The following is a 23,373-nucleotide window of genomic DNA, read 5'->3' on the forward strand; positions in this document are numbered from 1 at the left end:
CGAGTTAGTAGGCACTTTCTTCCCCTCCTTCATCAGATTCTGCTCTGATTTGCTACATGAAGTTGTATAATCACCTGGAAATATGCACTGTGCTCCCACGTGATTTTCAAATGCAAATGAGCAGGTTAACAACCCCAGTGTTGCAATGTTCTAGCTGTAAATATGTTTGGATAACCCAGCAGAGCCATTTAACCTTTGGGAACAAGGCAAATAGCATTTGGCAGCAGGAATCCAACCAGTGCCCTGAGTGCTGAGGCAGAGAGGAGGACAGAAGAAACAGGAGGCTGGAGATTGTCAAATTCAGTATCCCAGTTGGCTCTTGATTCTTGGTGAAACCATCCCTCAGCTCCTAGAGGGAGATTGTTAGATCATGAAACTAATTACCATCCTTTTCCTCTGCTCCAGGCTGCTACTAAGTTTAACCCAGGAATCACAGTCTGAGGAAATTGACTGCAATGACAAGGATTTATTTAAAGCTGTGGATGCTGCTCTGAAGAAATATAATAGTCAAAACCAAAGTAACAACCAGTTTGTATTGTACCGCATAACTGAAGCCACTAAGATGGTGAGTGAATTGTGTTTAACCTTGAAGTCACTTGGGATTTGTACTATCACTAGGAGCCCAGGCCTCACACACACACACACACATACCACCACCACCCACCACCAGCACCCACCACCCATCACCACCCACCACCATCCACCACCACCCACCACCCACCACCACTACCACCCCTCACCACCCACCACCACCACCCACCACCACCACCACCCACCACCCACCACCCACCACCACCACCCATCACCACCACCACCCACCACCCACCACCCACTACCCACCACCACCACCCACCACCACCACCACCACCACCAAACATGTGATCATCAAAGGTAGAAGCTTACAACTTGTGGAAAGACAGATACCACTCTCCAGCCTGGGGTGGGAGGACAGAGTATGACTCGTCCTCAGGCAGGTTGGCTCCCTGGATGATCAGGGAAGTAGAATCTAGGGTGAAATGAAACAAAAGTAGATGGAGAAATCTGAACAGGACCAAGTACGGTGGGAGAATTTAGGAATTTAGTTAGACTGCAGCAAAAGAATTCACTTGGTCTCTGGCCCTAGGCTAAAAAATATAGACCTCCAAACCTTAAATGGGAGGGGGTACCTCATGGGGCATGTCTAAGAGGAGTGAGGAATGAGTTTAATGTGATTCTACAGAATTAGACAGAAGTCTGTATGGCTATTCAGCCAGTACCAGGTTTAACAGCAATGTTTTAGTTAGTTTTTGATATTATTGCAATGATGCACTCCAGTAGGAGACAAATCCTGGCAGGATGCATTGTTCAAAGAAATACCAATCTTTCAAGAGCATGTTTAAACAAATTTCACTATAAAAGACTATATCTCTGGGAATGTTAAGCAATTGGTTACTTTAGCAGAAAAAAAAAAACTAGCCATGTGACAACATGCGGATAAAGGAAAATAAACACAGTGGACATGTTATTTTTTCTGAAACTAAAATCGAGCCATTTTCTTTCATAATCTAGTACAGTCATGTGAGAAATTCTGCTTCATGGTGATCTCAAGCAACAGTTTATTGGTGGTGTAGTACCCAATGGGTTGTGGGTATGGTTGTAAATATACTGAAAAACATTAAATTGTATGCCTTTAGTGGGTAAATTTTATGGCATGTAAATTATATCTCAATAAAGCTGTTTAAAAAAGAAAAAGTAGGAAACAAAACGAACCAAATAAAAGTACTAAAATCACCCATAATTAATTCCACCATACAGAGATAACTGTTAACATTTGTTTAAGGTTTTCTTGTTTGCTTTTTCTAATTTGTAAAAGTCATATATGTTCATTAGGGCAAAAAGACCACTTAGAAATGTTTGCTTGGGCCGGGCGCAGTGGCTCACACCTGTAATCCCAGCACTTTGGGAGGCTGAGGGGAGTGGATCACGAGGTCATGAGATCGAGACCATGGTGAAACCCAATCTCTACTAAAAAATACAAAAAAGTAGCCGGGCGTGGTAGAGGGCGCCTGTAGTCCCAGCTACTCTAGGGGCTGAGGCAGGAGAATGGCGTGAACCTGGGAGGCGGAGCTTGCAGTGAGCCGAGATCACGCCACTGCACTCCAGCCTGGGTGACAGAGCGAGACTCTGTCTCAAAAAAAAAAAAAAGAAATGTTTGCTTGAAGAAGAATGTGAAAGATAATTATAATCTCATCACTGACAGACAAACACTTTAACAGCTTGCTGTGTATCTTTCCAGACTTTTAAAAGACATAGACTTATATATAAACCAGTTTTGACAAAAATGGGCTAATACTATGCATACTGCTTTGTAATCTTTAGAAGTACATTGTGAGTATATGATAAACATTCTTTCACATAAATGTTTATGATACAAATATAAATATATTTTAAGTGAATGCTTTGCTCTCAAGATCAATATTCCTAACTTTACTGGAACCCACTAGAATTATTTGCTATTGGGTCAGTTGGATGAAACCTAAGTATCTTTGGCTGCTTTTCAGGTTAGCTCTGACACGTTTTATTCCTTCAAGTACGAAATCAAGGAGGGGGATTGTCCTGTTCAAAGTGGCAAAACCTGGCAGGACTGTGACTACAAGGATGCTGCAGAAGCGGTAAGTGTATTGGCCATTCTTGGGCCTTCTGTTTTCTCCGTTGACCCTGCCAGATTTTTTTACCCATGTAGAAATGATGACTACTGGTGAGCCTGTTTATGAGAAATGCAAATAAACATTCCAATGTGTAGAAAAGTCAAATGCTTTATATCTGTGTTCTTGTATAGACAGAAAAATCATGGAGAAGCCAGCAGTTAAACATGGAGAAAGCCCTTCCATGAGAAGGGGGCTCTAGTGTCCAGCCAGAACATGTGGCTCAGACTCCAGAGAGACAACAGATTGACATTTGGGCCAAGCCAAAGAGCTGGCGAGGGGAGGGCGTGGGTGCTTCCATTGCACAATGTTGAGTGCAAATCTTGACTCTGCCTTCCGTGAGCTGTGTGATAGCGGGTGAGCCATGACGTCTCAGAACTGGCACTCTCTGCTGTATATGGGAGATAATATTGACCTCATCAGGTTGTTGGAGGATGAAATTAGATGAATTATGCAAATAACTTTGATAACAATGGCTATCTTAACCAAATACCTAACATATAGGCCTGGCACACCATAGCTGGTTGTTTTGCTTTAATTAAGAAAGATTTCAAACAGTATCTGCCTCGGAAGCAAGCCTCTCTTTTCATGGATTGATTTCCTTCTTTTATGTCAGAACGTAAAAGATGACTGCCAGTCATCTGCCATTACCAAAGAGTACTGAACTCCAAGTCAGGAGTCTAGGATTTTGCAGTGCTGGTTCTCCCTTCTCAATCGTCTCATCTGTAGGGTGGGGATAAGTAGCTGCTGTGCCCTGTACTGCCTGCTTCTAGGGGCTGTGTGGACAAAGGGAGGTGTGCTTTATCCTGATGGAATAGTATCTGTCACTTAGAATCCAATGGATATGACTGAAGAATGAAAAGACAAAACAAAACAAAAACACTGTTCAACAATAACAATTAAACAGCTGCCTATTATTAAGTGCCTGCTGTGTGGTGGGCCTCTGGTAGGCACTTTGTGTGTGTTTGCACACATATTGTTCACAACAACTCTAAGAGATAGATGTGTCCCGTCTCCTACAAGATGGGTAAACTGAGACTCCGAGAGTCAAGGGGACATGACAGAGGTAACAGCTAGCAAGTGACAAGGCTGGAACTGAAAAACGTTTTGATGCCAAGGTCTTGCCCATTCTATTAAGTTAAACTGAAGTTTATGTGAACAGTATTAACTCACCGAAGTTGAGAGCTAGATAAGAGGAGTGTTTAGCAGGCTGGTTCCAGACCTCTGCGTCCATCTTGGTTAGAAAGAAATAGCTCCAGGGCTCAGCCAGGTGCAGTGGCTCACGCCTGTAATCCTAACATTTTGGGAGGCTGAGGTGATTGGATCATCTGAGGTCAGGAGTTTGAGACCAGCCTGACCAATGTAGTGATATCCCGTCTCTACCAAAAATACAAAATTAGCTGGGTGTGGGGGCACACGCATGTAATCCCAGCTACTTGGGAGGCTGAGGCAGCAGAATCACTTGAATCCAGGAGGCAGAGGTTGCAGTGAATCAAGATCGCACTATTGCACTCCAGCCTGGGTAACAAAAGCGACACTGTCTCAAAAAGAAAAAAAAAAAAAAAAGAAAAGAAAAGAAAAAAGAAATACCACCAGGGCTCAAAACAAAGACTCAAGCTTTAAAACCTCACCATTTACACTGTCTTTCCTCCAGCATCTCATGAATATCAGTGGCTTATATAAAGTAATCATTGGGCTATTAAAATAATTTATTCTCATGTTTCAAAACTCTTTTGGATAAAATCTTCACAAGTTTTGTTTTGTTTTGCTTTTTAAAGAAAGCCACATTTAGCAACAGTACTAGGTAGACTTTCCCATCCGAAAGATTAGGATAAATGATCTCTTTCTTTTCTTTTTAGGCCACTGGAGAATGCACGGCAACTGTGGGGAAGAGGGGCAGTACGAAATTCTCCGTGGCTACCCAGACCTGCCAGATTACTCCAGGTGGCTGGTTTATCCTCTGGCACTGCCCTGGTGGGAAATTAACCATTTCTGTGAGCCAGGAACACAATCTTGACCAGGCTCTGCTTGCTCCCAGAGGGTGGCAGTAGTAAAGCCATTTGCAGAGTTAGGGAGCATTGGGTGGAGCGGCAGAGCCCGGAGGTTGAGCCAGGCTCGTGACCACCATCCCCTTAGGACTATCCCAACTCTTCCCGTGTGCTGCATTGTACCCGTTGTGTGCAAGGGCTCAGTAGAAGAACCAGAAGACATAAGACCTGCCCTCCGTTGTAGGCAGCGTCCCAGAGTGAGGAGCGCGTAGGCTTTGAGGGCAGACCTGGCCTGGAATCTTTCAGAGCTCCTTGCCTTCTTGGCTCTCCTTTTCCTCGTCTAGAAAAGGGAGGTAAGAGCACTTCCCACTTCACAGGACTGTTGTGAGGCTGAAATGAGATGATATGCCTGGAGGTACAATCATAATAACATACTATCATATTAATCATAATAACATATTAGCAACAATCAGGATAAAAGTAATAGCTAAGATGTATTGAGTCCTTATGTCCCAGCCATGACTCAAAGCACCTTACATGTATTAACTTCTTTTTCTTTTTTTTTCTTTTACTGATACATAATATTTTACATATTTATGAGGTACATGTGAGTGTTTTTTACATGCATTGAACAGGTAATGATTAAGTCAGGGTATTTAGGGTATCCATCACCTGCAATAGTTATCATTTCTATGAATTGGTAATATTTCAAGTCCTCTCTTCTAGCTACTTTGAAATATACAATATATTGTTGCTAACTATAGACACCCTAGTCTGCTATATAACATTAGAACGTATTTCTTCTATCTAACTATAATTCAGTACCTATTCACCAAACTCTTCATTTCCCCGTTCTGCCCCCCACCCCGCTCAGCCTCTGGTATCTGTCCTTCTCTTCTCTTCTCTATCTCCATGTGGTTGTTTTAGCTTCCACATATGAGTGAGAGCAATGTGAAGTTTGTCTTTCTGTGCTTGAGTTGTTTCACTTAACGACCTCTAGTTCTGTCCATGTGGCTTTAAATGATATTATTTCATTTTTTGTTTATGGCCAAATACTATTTCATTGTGAATATATACCACAATTTGTTTTCTTTTTTTTTTTTTTTCATTTTGAGATGGAGTCTCGCACTGTCGGCCAGGCTGGGGTGCAGTGGCACGATCTTGGCTCACGGCAACCTCCCGGGTTCAAGCAATTCTCCAGCCTCAGCCTCCTGAATAGCTGGGATTATGGGCATCACCACCATGCCCGGATAATTTTTGTATTTTTAGTAGAGATGGGGTTTTACCACGTTGGCCAGGCTGGTCTTGAACTCCTTGCCTCAGGTGATTCGCCCTCCTCGGCCTCCCAAAGTGCTGGGATTACAGGTGTGAGCCACTGCGCCTGGTCCCCCACATTTTTTTTATTCATTCACCCTTTGATGGACATTTAAGCTGATTTCATATCTTTGCTATTGTGAATACTGCTGCAACAAACCTGGGAGTGGAAGTACCCCTTGGATAGACTGATTTCTTTTCCTCTGGGTAGATGCCTAGTAGCTGGACTACTGGATATATGGTATTTGGTGTTTTCATTTTTTGAGAAATCTCCATTCTGTTTTCCATAGTGGTTGTACTAATTTACATTCTTACCAACAGTACGTGAGAGTTCCCTTTTCTCCATATCCTCCTGGCTGTGTTTGCCACTTACACGGCAAGCAGCGAGAGCTCGGTGGGTGAAGAAGTCCAGGCTCCCAGGGGGTCCCTCCAGGTGTGCCACTCACTCTGCAGCTACGTTCCCTTTTTATGGACTCTGCCTCTATTGACCAGTAGGTTAGGGCTATCTGTTAGGAACATTACTTGGTAATTTAATACAAACGCTTTTTAATAATAGCCATTCTAACTGGGGTAAGACGATATCTCATAATGGTTTCGATTTGCATTTCCTTAATGCTTAGTGATATTGAGCATTTTTTCACATACCTGTTGGCCGTTTGTATGTCTTCTTTTGAGAAATGCCTACTGAGATCCTTTGCCCACTTTTTAAAGGGATTACTTGGTTTTTTTATTGGTGAGTTGATTGAATTCCTTGTATATGCTGGATGTTAGTCCCTTGTGGGATGTACGGTTTACAAATATTTTCTTTCTTTTTTTTTTTCTTTTGAGACAGAGTCTTGCTCTGTCGCCCAGGCTGGAGTGCAGTGGCATGATCTCGGCTCACTGCAACCTCTGTCTCCTGGGTTCAAGTGATTCTCCTGCCTCAGCCTCCCAAGTAGCTGGGACTACCACACCCGGCTAATTTTTGTATTTTAAATTTTTTAATTTTGTATTTTTAGGAGAGATGGGGTTTCACCATGTTGGTGAGGCTGGTCTCGAACTCCTGACCTCAGGCGATCTGCCCGCCTCAGCCTCCCAAACTGCTGGGTTTACAGACATGAGCCACCATGCCCAGCCTCTTCTTTGTTTAGGGCAATGTATGCGAATGCTGACTGCAATCATTAATGCTGTGTTTTTGTCTGCTCTTTGTTAAGCCGAGGGCCCTGTGGTGACAGCCCAGTACGACTGCCTCGGCTGTGTGCATCCTGTATCAACGCAGAGCCCAGACCTGGAGCCCATTCTGAGACACGGCGTTCAGTACTTTAACAACAACACTCAACATTCCTCCCTCTTCACGCTTCATGAAGTAAAACGGGCCCAAAGACAGGTTTGTTCTTTAATTCTCTAAGTAGCACAGTATTACTAAACTTTGTTAGATCTTCACATTTAAAATGTGTGAATGCATGGCTGGTGGTGTTTTCATGTGACTAGCACAGGAAGTGAAGGGCTTTCTCCTTAGTCCAAGTGAGTCGGATAGCGCAATATCCAAAGTGAGAAAAGATGTCGAATCAGACCCCCTTCCTTTGATGTTTGATTTTAACAAATGGGTAATCGTCATTACAGGCTCTTCCTAGAGAAGTGAAAAGGAAAAGTCATACTGGCCTTAGCATTTTAGGATTTTTTTTTTTTTTTTTTTTTTTTGAGACGGAGTCTTGCTCTGTCGCCCAGGCTGGAGAGCAGTGGCGTGATCTCGGCTCACTGCAAGCTCCGCCTCCTGGGTTCACGCCATTCTCCTGCCTCAGCCTCCTGAGTAGCTGGGACTACAGGCGCCCGCCACCAAGCTGGCTAATTTTTATTATTATTATTATTATTTTTAGTAGAGGCGGGGTTTCACCATGTTAGCCAGGATGGTCTCAATCTCCTGGCCTTAGGATTTTAAGAAAACTATATTATCACCTAGCCATCACGAGTTAAACACAGCTCCAAAATATTAAATTGTGTCTAAAACGGTCGGCATGGCTTTCTGGGTACCCACTAAGTTACAGTTCCCATATCATCGGAAAAAAAAAAAAGTACATATCTGTAAATTTTTTTTTTTTTGACATCTCGCTCTGTTGCCCAGGCTGGAGCAGTGGCGCGATCTTGGCTCACTGCAACCTCTGCCTCCCAGGTTCAAGCAATTCTCCTGCCTCAGCCTCCCAAGGAACTGGGATTACAGGCGCACATCACCACGTCTTGCTAATTTTTGTATTTTTAGTAGAGACGAGGTTTCACTATGTTGCCCAGGCTGGTCTCGAACTCCCAACCTCAAGTGATCCTCCCACCTCAGCCTCCCAAAGTGCTGGGATTACAGGCCTGAGCCACTGCACTCAGCTACAAATCTTCTTAATGATTCAGTACACCCAGTCTTTTCTTCCTTTTTCTTTTTTTTTTTTTTTTTGAGACAGAGTCTTGTTCTGTTGCCCAGGCTGGAGTGCAGTGGTGCCATCTTGGTTCACTGCAACCTCCACCTTCCAAGTTTAAGAGATCTCCTGCCTCAGCATCCCGAGTAGCTGGGATTACAGGTACCCGCCACCACACCTGGCTAATTTTTATATTTTTGGTAGAGACAAGGTTTCCCCATGTTGGCCAGGCTGGTCTTGAATTCCTGACCTCAGGTGGTCCTCTTGTCTCGGCCTCCCAAAGTGCTGGGATTACAGGCATGAGCCACTGCGCTCGGCCCAGACTTTTCTGGTAGTTGACTGGGTCTCTCATATTTCAGCCTCTTATTATGAGTGATTCCCTTTGGTCAGTAACACTCTCTGCGTTTAACAAACCTTACAACTTGCTTTCATGCGTGCATGCTTTACTCAATTATGTCTGCATAGAGCTATCAGGGTGGGAGCGGCCCAGAATAAAGTAGGAGAAATCTTACTACTTGGTAACCTGGGAGCCTGAGGACCCAATAGTAAAGACGACTCCCCTCCAAAGTTTTCTTTATCCGTCTAGAAGGGCATTATTATTTTATGAAATTCAGTAAACATTTCTCTCTGCAGCCTGGCAGAGGAAATATTGTTAGGATTTACTTAAGGAAATCCATGTTCCAAAACTGGCTGAAAAATAGAAAAACATATATATTGCTTGTCATTTTCAGATGGCTAGCGGTGTGTGTGTGTGTGTGTGTGTGTGTGTGTGTGTGTGTGTGTGTTGTGAGAATCTTAAGGTGCTCAATGTTTATTCAGCATTTTTTGCCTAGTAATAATAATTTATATTTCTTGGGCACTTATTATATTGCCACACTGTTTTCTAAACTCCTCATAACATTCATATCCCACAGCAAATAATGTTTAAACTGTTCTTTAAATATTCAATCTGAAATTGTTTCAGGTGGTGGCTGGATTGAACTTTCGAATTACCTACTCAATTGTGCAAACGAATTGTTCCAAAGAGAATTTTCTGTTCTTAACTCCAGACTGCAAGTCCCTTTCGAATGGTGTAAGTAGGCAAAAATTTAATGATAAAGTTCTTAGCATTTTGTTTACATTTTGATGATAACTATCAAGCTGGGTGGGAAGACCGTCACAAAAAGTTTAGATGACATTCAGCAATTCACATTCACACTCAGTTGGGAAGCCTCAAGCTCACGTCACTGGTCAAGCTGCCTTACCTAACTGGCCAAAGAATCTGCACAGCTAGCAATAAGTATTTTTTATAACTTTATTTTATTTTATTTATTTTTTGAGACGGGATCTCAATCTGTTCCCAGGCTGGAGCGCAGTGCTGCGATCTCGTCTCACTGCAGCCTCCGCCTCTCAGGTCCAAGCTATTCTCCTGCCTCAGCCTCCCAAGTAGCTAGAACTAAAGGTGCCAACCACCACGTGCAGCTAATTTTTGTATTTATAGTAGAGACAGGGTTTTACCGTGTTGGCCAGGGTGGTCTCAAACTCCTGACCTCAGGTGATCTGCCCGCCTTGGCCTCCTAAAGTGTTGGAATTACAGAACTCATGACCTCAGGTGAGCCACCGCGCCTGGCCAGCAATAAGTATTTACAGAGTATAACCAGGGACTACGAATAGACAAAGTGCTTGAACTGTCAAGTGTATCTTTGTTATGTCTCCACACTTTCCTATTTCCTTTTCTTCCCCACGTGCTCAATGTCCATATGCTGCTCCCTTGCTCTACCCAGGGTTATTCTTCATGTCAAACTTTTCTGTTTGTTTTCTCACCTTCCCTTCCCTACCTTTATCTTTAATAAACAGACCCTGAGTCTCTAGCCCTTAGTGGTCCTTCCTAGCATCGTATCTTGTTATCTGAACCAAAATTATATTAAAATGGTGTATCTCAAGGTAGTAGTAGCTAGTGAATGTTAAGATGGCTAAGACATGATATGTGCCCAGGGATGTTTGCATTTGAGCAGAAGACTGTGCTTTAGCCAAGGAAATGCTGCAAGTCCTTTGATCTAGTAATTCTGCTTCTAATTTGTTTATATGGGAAATCCAGACCATAAGATGTTAATTTCAGTTGTTTTTAATAGAACAATATTGTAAACAAATTGGTTATGCAACATTAGAGAATGGTTAAGTAAATTACAGTATATCCATACAGTGGAATATGATACAGCTATCAAAAATTTTTAGTTTTCAGTGACATAGTAAAATGGTTACAATGTTAAGTGAAAAACAAAAAAAGTAGGATACAAAACTATACATACGGATTTATTTAAATACGTAAAATAAATGTAAATACAATAAGTGATGGAAAACAAATTATGACAAAATATAGAATGTAGTTAACTTTCAGTTGGAATTGTGGGTGCTTTTTCTTTTTTGAGAAGAGGTCTTGCTCTGTCACCTAGGCTGGAGTGCAGTGGTGCAATCTCGGCTCACTGCACCACCGCCTCCCGGGTTCAAGCAATTCTCATGCCTCAGCCTCCCTGAGTAGCTGGGATTACAGGTGCCTGCTGCAACACCAGGCTAATTTTTGTATTTTTAGTACAGACGGGGGTTTCGCCGTGTTGGCCAGGCTGGTTTCGAACTCTGGACCTCAGATGATCCACTCACCTTGGCCTTCCAAAGTGCTGGCATTACAGGTGTGAGCCACTGCGTCCGGCCACTCGTTCTGATTCTTTATATTTTTTGGAACTTTTTGATACTTCCCGAGTTTTCTAATTGAGCATGCATTTATCTCATAATTGGAGAAAAAAGTAAAAAGGACACTTATCAAGAGAGTAAAAATACAAACCACAGAATGAGAGAAAATATTTGCAAATCATGTATCTGATAAGAGTTTAACATGCAGAATATATAAAGAACCTCTTTTTTGTTCATAAAATAACAAGTACTAGAAAGGGCATGGAGAAAATAGAACTTTTGTACATTGCTGGTAGGACTGTAAAATGCTGCAGCCATTATAGAAAATAATTTGGCAATTTCTGAAAAAGTTAACTATAGAATTACTATATGACCCAGAAGTTGCACTCTTAGGTATATGCCCAAAAGAACTGGAAACGCATATTCAAACACATGCTTATACATGAATTTCTATAGCAGCAAAATTCATAATAGCCAGAAAGTTGAAACAACCCAAGTGTCTATCAACAGGTGAATGGATAAACAAAATGTGCTATTATATATACACAATGAAACACTGTTCACCCTTTAAAAAGAATGAAATTCTGATACATGCTACAATGTGGATGAAGCTTGAAAATATTATGTTAAGTGAAACAAGCCAGACACACACAAAAAATATTGTATGATTCCACTTATATGAAACATCTAGAATAGGCAAATTCAGTCAGACACTATTGGAGTTGCTAGAAATGTAGGCTTTTCTTTTTTTTTTTTTTTTTTTGAGATAGAGTTTTGCTCTTTTGCCCAGGCTGGAGTGCAATGGCACGATCTTGGCTCACTGCAACCTCCGCCTCCTGGGTTCAAGTGATTCTCCTGCCTCAGCCTCCCGAGTAGGTGGGATTACAGGCATGTGCCACCATGCCCGGCTAGTTTTGTATTTTTAGTAAAGATGAGGTTTCTCCATGTTGGTCAGGCTGGTCTCGAACTCCCAACCTCAGGTGATCCGCCTGCCTCGGCCTCCCAAAGTGACTTATCACACAGCACCTGGCTATGTTTGTTTATTATTCTTTTTTCCCCTCACTTCTGGAGACCTAGGCATAGGTCTTTCTATTTGTTTGTTCTATTTGTTTTTCTCCCTCTGTTTTTAAATTATGAAATCATGACGAGTTAAAAATTAACTTAGAATGCTGTTCTAATAACATTATATGGAATTCTCATTTTTGTTATTTTGGTTTTTTTTTTCTCCTTATCCAAGAAAGACCCTAACTTTACTGGCAAGCATGTTTATATTTCCAAGTATATTGTTTTTGTTTGTTTAAACAAGTTATGAATTTTTAAAGATTATTTTTTCTTTTTGGTGCTGAGGTGAAAGAACATACCCTGTGTTGTTTCTGCTTTGTAAAATTTATTGGATCTTTTTGTGACCTGGTGTAAAAACAATTAAAAATATTTGTATGATACTGGCCGGGCACGGTAGCTCATGCTTGTAATCCCAGCACTTTGGTGGGTGGATCACTTGAGCTCAGGAGTTCAAGACCAGCCTGGACAACATGGCAAAACCTCATCTCTACTAAAAATACAAAAAAATTAGCTGGGTGTGGTGGCACATGCCTGTAATCCCAGATACTTGAGAGGCTGAGGCAGGACAATCACTTGAATCCAGGAGGCAGAGGTTGCAGTGAGCTGAGATTGCGACACTGCACTCCAGCCTTGGCGACATAGAAAGACTCCATCTCAAAAAAAAAAAAAAAAAATATATATATATATATATATACACACACACACACACACACAAATACATATAAATTTGTATGATACTTATGAAAGTATCATTTAAAATCATATGTAGCATATGAAAATACCATTTAAATAAATCTTTATTATGTTATTCAAATCTCCTATGGTCTTATTTATTTTTTATTCACTTGCCCTGTGTTAGATTTGGGAAAATTACTAAATTTTCCCACCATGATTATTTCTATCCATTTCTATTCACATGCGTAATTTTTTCTACTTTATGTATTTTGATTCCATGCCTTCCGGTCTATGCTTTTGAAAAATAAAATTATCATTTTTACTACCTTTATGAGTGTTTCATTATCGTGAATTTTACTTTGTCCAATATTACTAATACTCTAGTTCCTGCTGTGTTTATATTTGTCTCATGTAGCTTTGTTCATCTTTTATTTTTAAGCTTTATACATTGTTTTTCTTATAAGATGATTCTTGAAACTGTAATACATTGATTTGGTGTTTTAACAGTCTGAAAGTCTTACCTTATTTTTTTAGAAATTTACCTTTTTACTTACATGGCTGTTATTTCTGTACTAGATCTTCCTGCTTTCCATGTGCTTATGTATATGCATGTATTCGTTGATGCTATTGATACTGTTACCTTAGTATCTCTTTTGCAGTAAGACTATGTTTTGCTTCTTTCTTTTTTTTCTATGCAATGATTTGGAAAGTACACGTCCTATTTTTCAATTTTACTAGTTGTTTACTTTTAAGACTCTAAAAAATGTTTTTAACTGAGCACTTATATGCTTTTTAAAAACCAGGATACCGGTGAATGTACAGATAATGCATACATCGATACTCAGCTACGAATTGCTTCCTTCTCACAGAACTGTGACATTCACCCAGGTAAGGAATAACACATGTTGGCACCGCAATAGAGGAATAGTGGTCCCAGACAACTGGCTGGGTCTTTTCCTATAAGTTGGGTTTTGGTTCCCGTGATATACTCCAAAGTCTGTGTAACCTGTAGACACAGATGCGCCCCTTGATGAGAACACTGTACCCCTTCCCTGTCCAGTTGTGCTGCAGCTCAGACTCTTCTGCATGTGGTCAGAATGGTTTATGAAGACAGAAGGGAAATTTATGACCCCTGGGCAAAGTTGGCCTTTGGGTACAATGCCATCTGGTCTCTCTTCTCTATAAGTTGTCCTTAAGTCAGATGTTGTAAGTTGGAGAGACCTGTATTTTATTTCCAAGCACTCAGAATAAAACCCTTTCAATTAAGGATGGTTTTTTCCTGCATGTTATAATGGGAAGAAACGGACATAGTGTGAGTTTGTGGTCAAGTCAGTGTTTCTTATAACAAGGGTGTGCTTTTCTCATATTTGGAAAACATTTGTATGCATTCCACAATGAGTAGTCTGAAGCCGCCTGTTCATCAGAACCACAGCACTTAAATTTTTCTCGTGAGAATCACTCCTTTAAATTAAGCATTGCTTTTTACAGTTTCCATCAAAAATGCAAAAATTCAGGAAAAGTGTAGCGTTTTGATTGAGTTACTCGCACCTTCCTATTGAAAATGTTTCCCTAAGTACACTGTGCTCTGAGGAGGGGAAAAGAAGAGAGGCAGGAAGTGAAAGTCAGACAGACAACCTTCACCCACTCACTACTGGGCCTGGGCTCCCATGTGGCCGCTTATACATGTGGATGCTGGTTCTTGTGCAGGAGGGATGCTAGGCCAGGCTGCTACTTCAGTGTACATGCTGACTTAAAACCTGATCCTTTCAGGGGAGGATTTTGTACAACCACCTACCAAGATTTGCGTGGGCTGCCCCAGAGATATACCCACCAACAGCCCAGAGCTGGAGGAGACGCTGACTCACACCATCGCAAAGCTTAATGCAGAGAATAACGCAACTTTCTATTTCAAGATTGACAATGTGAAAAAAGCAAGAGTACAGGTGTGTAAACTATACTACAAAAGCAGTAACACTGTAGTCTATGTGCAAATTGCTGACTAATTTTGCCACTGATCTTGGCTCTCGATTGGGAAACCATACATTTGATAATGTGATTTGGTACATTAGATTTGGTAATTTAAGTGCCAATCTCCCTGTATGCTTCATCCTGGACAATTCTTTTACAACATTCTCTCTGTTTTCTTTTTTTTTTTTTTTTTTTTCGAGACGGAGTCTCACTCTATCGCCCAGGCTGGAGTGCAGTGGCGCAATCTCGGCTCACTGCAAGCTCCGCCTCCCGGATTCACGCCATTCTCCTGCCTCAGCCTCCTGAGTAGCTGGGACTACGGGTGCCCACCACCACGCCCGGCTAATTTTTTTGTATTTTTAGTAGAGACGGGACCTTGTGATCCGCCTGCCTCGGCCTCCCAAAGTGCTGGGATTACAGGCGTGAGCCACTGCGCCCGGCCTCTGTTTTCTATATGTAAAGGACTGAGGTGAGGATCAAATAAGTTAATATATGTCAAATCACTTTTTCAAACTCTAAAATGCTATATAAATACAATAGCGGCTGGGCGCGGTGGCTCACACCTGCAATATCAGCACTTTGGGAGGCCAAGGCGAGCGGATCACAAGGTCAAGAGATCAAGACCATCCTGGCCAACATGGTGAAACCCTGTCTCTACTAAAAATACAAAAATTAGCCGGGCGTGGTGGTGCGCTCCTGTAGTCCCACCTACTCCAGAGGCTAAGGCCAGGCGTGGTGGCTCACGCCTGTAATCCCAGCACTTTAGGAGGCCAAGGCAGGTGGATCACCTGAGGTCAGGAGTTCGAGACCAGCCTGACCAACATGGTGAAAAACCATCTCTACTAAAAATACAAAAATCAGCTGGGCGTGGTGGTGGGTGCCTATAATCCCAGCTACTCGGGAGGCTGAGGCAGGAGAATCACTTAAACTTGGGAGGCAGAGGTTGCAGTAAGCCAAGATCATGCCATTGCACTCCAGCCTGGGTGACAAGAGTGAAACTCCATCTCAAAAAATAATTTAAAAAAAAAGAATTAAAAAATTAGCTGGGTATGGTGGTATGTGCTTGTAGTCCCAACTACTTTGGGAAGCTGAAGTGGGAGGATTGCTTGAGACTGGGAGGTCAAGACTGCAGTGAGCTGTGATTGTGCCACTGCACTCCAGCCTAGGTGATAGAACAAGACCCTTTGGGCAACAGAGCAAACAAAAAAAGAGAGAGAGCGAGAGAGAGAGAGAGATCGGGGTCTCACTATGATGCCCAGGCTGGACTCGAACTCCTGGAAGCAAGCAATGTGCCCATCTCAACCTCCCAAGTAGCTGGGATTACAGGCACACACCAATATACCCAGCTCCCTTATTCTTTATTCTGAATGTTGTAGGAATAGGCCACCATGTATTGTATGTCAGAGGTTTGACATCAAAAACAGAACCACTCATTCTCAAGCATGAATATCTAGTCTTCTTAGTAGTTAGTTTTCTCTGTGGATTAATGAATCAACATTCTAGTATGCATATGTGTCTACATTAAGGATGCCAGGGGGACACAAAGAGGTAACCCATCAGTTAGTTGCCAAGTCAATCTGAATATTGCAAGAATTTCAAACTTACTTTAGAGAGAGGAATCTTTACTGATTTTTGCATTTAAAGAGAGCAATTTGGTTGCTTGGACATAGTCACCCAAGGCAGCCTTGGTGGAAGCAGCCAATTTACTGGAAATCAATTAAACATATGATGAATTTGCTAAAAGCTAATCTCCAAATGATCAATTTGCCAAATTGCTAAATATTTACTTTACAGTTTTAATCTTGCCTTGGGTTTGCACATTTAGTCCTGTTTGGATGCATGTTGATTCCACGTTGGGTTCATATTTCAGATTCGAAACACTTCCTGAATCTTCCATTTTCACACGTTAGTGATTGCAGTTTCATATAAGTTTTATTTTGCCCTGCCACCACTGCTGCTGTCCCCAAGGCTGTTGATGCTCCTGTCTGCCTCTGCTGAGATGAATAAACTTCCAAGATCTGTGTGTGCACATGCAGAAATTTTTCCTTTGACAAAGTCCTAGAAATGTCAAAGAATATGTATATATATAAGACTTGATGCAAATTGCCAGAATCACCAAATATTTGCAATGATGCCAATTCACATTCACATCACCTGGGTATAAGACACCAGTTGAGGCCAGGCGTGGTAGCTCATGCCTGTAATCCCAGCACTTTGGGGGGCCGAGGCGGGCGGATCACCTGAGGTCAGGAGTTTGGGACCAGCCTGGCCAACGCGGTGAAACCTCATCTCTACAAAAAACACAAAAATTAGCCAGGCGTGGTGGCACTTGCCTGTAATCTCAGCTACTTGGGGGGGCTGAGGCAGGAGAATCACTTGAACTTAGGAGGCGGAGGTTGCCATGTGTGTCACTGCACTCCAGCCTGAGTGACAGAGTGAGACTCTGTCTCAAAAAAATGAAAGAAAAAAGACACCAGTTGAGGATCTTAATTTGAATTCTCTTCCTACCAGCAGTGACTGAGGCTGCTTGATTCCTATGCCTGGCCAATGCCACGTACCATCAATTTTTGTTTTCATCTTTGCCTGCATGGAAGGCTAACAATGATGTCTCACTGCTTTTTTAATGTGCATGTTTTTGTTTATTAATGAAGTTAAACTTTTTTTTTAGCCTTAATGACCATTTTAACTTCTTCTCTGAAATACCTGCTCATGGCTTTTGTCTGTTTTTTAGTGTTGGGCTTTATATTCATACAGATATTGATCTATATCATAGTTTTCTCAGCTTGCCTTTCTACTTTGCTTTTTGTGATTTTTCAGAAGTAGTTTTCATTTTTCTCTAGTCAAGTTTTAGTATTTTCCCTTTCCTTTAGATTTCTTTCCTCTGCTTTTCACCTAAGAAAGGCTTTCCTCATCCTGGGTTTTGGTGAATATTTATTTATTTGTTTTAGTTTAGTTGTTTGTTTGTTTGTTTTTGTTTTGTTTTGTTTCCCGAAACAGAGTCTCACTCTGTCACCCAGGCTGGAGTGTAGTGGCACGATCATGGCTCACTGTAACCTCCGCCACCCAGGTTCAAGCAATTCTCCTGCTTCAGCCTCCCAAGTAGCCTGGATTAGAGATGCTTGCAACCATGCCCGGCTAATTTTTAGTAGAGACAGGGATTCATTATATGTTAGCCAGGATGGTCTCGAACCCCTGACCTCAGGTGATCTGCCCGCCTCAGGCCCCCAAGGTGCTGGAATTACAGCCAGGAGCCACTATTCCTGGCCAACACATTTAAATACTACGATTTAATACTAAATAATTTGGTTGAGAAATTGGGCCACAAAATATTTAATGGAAGATAGTGTTCAGTAGTGATTAAAACTGTTGCTAGAGATTAAAATAATTTTTTTTTTCTTTTTGAGACGGAGTCTCACTCTGTCACCCAGGCTGGAGTGCAGTGGCATGATCTCAGCTCACTGCAACCTCCGCCTCCTGGGTTCAAGTAACTCCCCTGCCTCAGCCTGTCAAATAGCTGGGATTACAGGTGTGCATCACGAAGCCCATCTAATTTTTGTATTTTTAGTAGAGGTGGGGTTTCACCATGTTGGTCAGACTGGTCTTGAACAGCTGGCCTTAAGTGATCCACCCGCCTCAGCCTCCCAAAGTGCTGGAATTACAGGCATGAACCACCACGCCCAGCCTAAAATAATTTCTTAATATTAAAAATAGTAAGAGAACAATAAAAACCCCAAATAATTTTTCTAATTACAAAATTTAATCCACATAATTTCTATAGTAGTACTAACTCAGTATTTCACCAATTCAAGATTTGGCAAGACAATAAGGCATATTTAAAAACATTTTAAGTTTTTCTTCCTATTCCTGTTAGATTCTTAGATATTACAACTTGAGCCCTTGAATTACTAGTGAATTTAACAGCTGTTGGACAATAAAACTCAAATAAATACATAAATAAATAAAAATTATAGGCCAGGCATGGTGGCTCATGCCTGTAATCCCAGCACTTTGGGAGGCCAAGGCAGGTGGATCACCTGAGGTCGGGAGTTCGAGACCAGCCTGACCAACATGGAGAAACCCCATCTCTACTAAAAATATAAAATTAGCCAGGCATGGTGGCGGGCAACTGTAATCCCAGCTACTTAGGAGGCTGAGGCAGGAGAATTGCTTGAATCCAGAAGGCAGAGGTTGCAGTGAGCCGAGATCGTGCCACTGCACTCCAGCCTGGGCAACAACAGCAAAACTCCATCTAAAAAATAAAAATAAAAAAAATTATAGCTTGCTTATTTCTCCCCCCACTTAGAAAAGGAAATGGGACCAACCGATAGCCAAATATTTTAAATATGCATGCCAAGCTTTAATGCCAAACATGTGTACTTTTTTGTATGTAACTCTCTAAGTTGGTCAATTAAAATTTCAAGATTCTCCCTTAACATTTCTTAAAGATAAATGATTTATTATGCAAATATTTTTAAGCATTTACTTTGTACTAATTAATTTTTCAGGTGGTGGCTGGCAAGAAATATTTTATTGACTTCGTGGCCAGGGAAACCACATGTTCCAAGGAAAGTAATGAAGAGTTGACCGAAAGCTGTGAGACCAAAAAACTTGGCGTGAGTAGTCACGCACCTGTCTACTTTTCCACTGGAAGCCTATTTGATGTTTTTAGAATCATTTCTTTAAATATCTCGTGAATAACACTGTCTCTCTTTTGACTTCTGTTTTCATGAATAGCAAAGCCTAGATTGCAATGCTGAAGTTTATGTGGTGCCCTGGGAGAAAAAAATTTACCCTACTGTCAACTGTCAACCACTGGGAATGGTATGATTCTAATTACAGTCAGCGTGGGGTCAGTTCTGCTCATTCTGAAAATCCATATTTGGAGGTTGAAAATCAACCATTACTGAAATGAATTGGAGAGCTATCTTTTTTAAATGGCGAGTAACTCTCACACTTCTGTGATCTCTGTTTAATGGCTAGAAAGGAGAGTAACAGGCCGGGCGCGGTGGCTCACGCCTGTAATCCCAGCACTTTGGGAGGCCGAGGCGGGCGGATCACGAGGTCAGGAGATCGAGACCATCCTGGCTAATGCAGTGAAACCCCGTCTCTACTAAAAAAAAAAAATACAAAAAATTAGCCAGGCGTGGTGGCAGGCGCCTGTAGTCCCAGCTACTCGGGAGGCTGAGGCAGGAGAAGGGCATGAACCCAGGAGGCAGAGCTTGCAGTGAGCGGAGATCGTGGCTACTGCACTCCAGCCTGGGCGACTAAGCAAAAATCTGCCTCAAAAAAAAAAAAGGAGAGTAACAATCCTCCTGATCACTTCTCACACATTGTCGGTATCTCAGTGAAGCTTCTATAGACTCTCTCCTAGTGCATTACAGTCCTGCTGTGGGGGAGCAACACTGGCTATGCCAGGTGTACCTGAGGCCAGATACAGCACTCCACTGCATTCTGCTGACATGCAAGGACCGTGTGAAAAATGCATGGCTGGGTGCGGTGGCTCACGCCTGTTATCCCAGCACTTTGGGAGGCCGAGGCAGGCAGATCACCTGAGGTCAGGAGTTTGAGACTAGCCTGGCCAACATGGTGAAACCCTGTCTCTACTAAAAATACAACAATTAGCCGGGTGTGGTGGCGCCTGTAATCCCAGCTACTCAGGGGGCTGAGGCAGGAGAATCCCTTGAACCTGGGAGTTGGAGGTTGCAGTGAGCCGAGATCCTGCCACTGCACTCCAGCCTGGGCAACAAAGAGCGAAACTTTGTCTCAAAAAAAAAAAAAGAAAAGAAAAGAAAAGAAAAATTCAGACTCACAAACCCCACTTTACAGCTACCAAATTTTAACAAGATCCCCAGGGGATTCATATGCATGAATCAAGTTTGAAAAGCATTCGTTGATGTCATCTTTCTTTTTTAAGTCTTAAAAGAACTCTAGGAGGTAGTAACACTTTCCCTCTTGTCAAGGATGAGACACTAAAAATTGGAAAGACTCTGAAGTCCTGAGTGAGTAATGACTATCAAATGCTTCCTCTGTCCCGGGCACTATACTGAAGGCTTCACCCACATTTTTGAGTCTTCCTTGTAACTCTGTGAGGCAGGTGCTGTTATTATGTCTACTTTACAGAAGGGAAGAGTGAAGCTGATGGCACTTGGATTCAAATCTTGGTCAAATCAGAGTCTACGCTTTTCATCACGATGCTGATTACCAGTATGGTCTGGCCGTACTCCAATGACCATGTTCTTTGCATCACCAAACACTGCTTCCAATTAACACATTCTCACAGATAGCAAAAGTGTAGGTAGAATTAATCCACAAATCGACATATTTGAAGCAAGTTGCCTCTTCTCCCTCTTTTCTGATTTGGTCTTTTGTCGTGTGTAGGTATGTAGATGGTCTAACACAAACATTGTCCTCAGGTTGCATTTCAAGCTTGCGAATATGTCCTAAAGTGCTTCAGCACAACAAAGTGATCATGCATACATGCTCCCTATATATCAGTTCATAAAGCCACTTAGGGCCTTTTAGGATAAAAGCAGTGATGGTGGTAATAACAGTAGTATCAATAAGTAAATACTTACATAAACATAGGCTCAGAAGCTACCCTAGAGATTAGCTAGTTCAACCACCCAGATGAAGCAAAAACGCTCCAGCTTATTTTACAGTTTTTTTTTGTTGTTGTTTGGCTGGTTTTTTTTGTTTTGTTTTTTGTTGTTGTTGTTGTTTTTGACAGAGTCACTGTCACCTAGGCTGGAGTGCAGTGGCGCCATCTCAGCTCACCGCAACCTCCACATCCTGGGTTCAAGCGATTCCCCTGCCTCAACCTCCTGAGTAGCTGGGATTACAGGCATGTGCCACCACGCCCAGCTAATTTTTGTATTTTTAGTAGAGATGGGGTTTCACCATGTTGGCCAGGCTGGTCTCAAACTCCTGACCTCAAGTGATCTGCTCGCCTTGGTCTCCCAAAGTGCTGAGATTACACGCATGAGCCACCGTGCCTGGCCATTTTATAGTATTATTAAGAACAATAATCAATGTCCACAAATGTTAAGACAAAATATATTATTCATCCTTTCCGGGATGTTAATATAGTATTTAAAATCTGGCAAACACCTCCCCCATTGTAAACTAAGGTAGCATTGCCAGATCTCAGCGTTTTTTCCCTCATCGATAGCACGATTTTTGCAGTAATACATTCATCTTAATATTTTCTGTTTAGATCTCACTGATGAAAAGGCCTCCAGGTTTTTCACCTTTCCGATCATCACAAATAGGGGAAATAAAAGAAGAAACAACTGTAAGTCCACCCCACACTTCCATGGCACCTGCACAAGACGAAGAGCGGGACTCAGGAAAAGAACAAGGGCATACTCGTAGACATGACTGGGGCCATGAAAAACAAAGAAAACATAATCTCGGCCATGGCCATAAACATGAACGTGACCAAGGGCATGGGCACCAAAGGGGACATGGCCTTGGCCGTGGACACCAACAACAGCATGGTCTTGGTCATGGACATAAGTTCAAACTTGATGATGATCTTGAACACCAAGGGGGCCATGTCCTTGACCATGGACATAAGCATAAGCATGGTCATGGCCATGGAAAACATAAAAACAAAGGCAAAAAGGATGGAAAGCACAATGGTTGGAAAATAGAGCATTTGGCAAGCTCTTCTGAAGATAGTACTACACCTTCTGCACAGACACAAGAGAAGACAGAAGGGCCAACACCCATCCCTTCCCTAGCCCAGCCAGATGTAGCAGATTCCTTTTCTGACTTTCAGGACTCTGATCTCATTGCAACTATGATGCCTCCTATACCACCAACTCCCACAGAGAGTGATGATGATTGGATCCCTGATATCCAGATAGAAACAAATGGCCTTTCATTTAACCCGATATCAGATTTTCCAGACACAACCTCCCCAAAATGTCCTGGACGCCCCTGGAAGTCAGTTAGTGAAATTAATCCAACCACACAAATGAAAGAATCTTATTATTTCAATCTCGCTGATGCCCTTTCTTAATTTATGTGGCTATGGGTATTTCTTTAATACTTTATTAAAGTATCAATATCCCACTCTCCATTGTCCAGATGAAAATATCCTGATATAATGCACCAAAAACCGTGCAGCTTCAGAACAGTGTAAAGAGAAGTGGTGAGACTCCCAATGGAGACACCATCAGTCTCCATCTCCACAGACTGCATAAAATTGTGTGCCACAATTCTAAATCTTTTCTGAATCTTCCTCCCAAGTTTTCTAAACTAGCACAGTAAATGGACAAACTAATGTGCCTTATGGCCTGCTGCAATTGGCTTCTCTGATAACAAATATGTACCTTACAACGTGTGTCATGAATTTCCATACAAAGATTCTTGACAATAAACTGTGGCACCTGGTCTTTGAATGTGTGTGAAAATAAGGGAAGTCAAGAGATTAAATGCTGAACTCATTAATGGAATAGAAATAATAAGAAAAACTTCCAGATTTCAAAGAGAAGTAACAAGAAAGAAAGACAGGTTGGCCAAAGGGAGGAAAGGGGGGACATAAATTAATTGACTTTCTATTCCCAAAATGGGCTAGTTATATCAAATAAGTACTCTCACTGACCTTTCTGAGAGTGTTTCTCATAAGTC

General features: G+C 41.9%; 1 protein-coding gene across 1 annotated transcript; it reads left to right on the forward strand.

Moving 5' to 3' along the window:
* The first annotated feature begins 370 nt into the window (after window positions 1–370).
* KNG1 (kininogen 1) lies at window positions 371–22,762 on the forward strand. The gene is made up of 10 exons (XM_032171857.2): window positions 371–565; window positions 2,541–2,651; window positions 4,544–4,628; window positions 7,180–7,352; window positions 9,332–9,439; window positions 13,575–13,659; window positions 14,542–14,714; window positions 19,245–19,352; window positions 19,474–19,560; window positions 21,953–22,762. The coding sequence occupies exons 1-10, from the start codon at window positions 371–373 to the stop codon at window positions 22,760–22,762; spliced, it is 1,935 nt and encodes a 644-aa protein (XP_032027748.1).
* Window positions 22,763–23,373: the final 611 nt, after the last annotated feature.

Source organism: Hylobates moloch, unplaced genomic scaffold (genome assembly GCF_009828535.3).
Source record: "Hylobates moloch isolate HMO894 unplaced genomic scaffold, HMol_V3 SCAFFOLD_13, whole genome shotgun sequence".
Classification (NCBI taxonomy): domain Eukaryota; kingdom Metazoa; phylum Chordata; class Mammalia; order Primates; family Hylobatidae; genus Hylobates; species Hylobates moloch.

Coding starts and splice junctions, on each gene's coding strand:
- KNG1 (XM_032171857.2), top strand. CDS start 371: ATGAAACTAATTACCATCCTTTTCCTCTGCTCCAGGCTGCTACTAAGT. Junction 2,652..4,543: donor ACAAGGATGCTGCAGAAGCG/GTAAGTGTATTG, acceptor TTTTCTTTTTAG/GCCACTGGAGAATGCACGGC. Junction 4,629..7,179: donor GACCTGCCAGATTACTCCAG/GTGGCTGGTTTA, acceptor CTCTTTGTTAAG/CCGAGGGCCCTGTGGTGACA.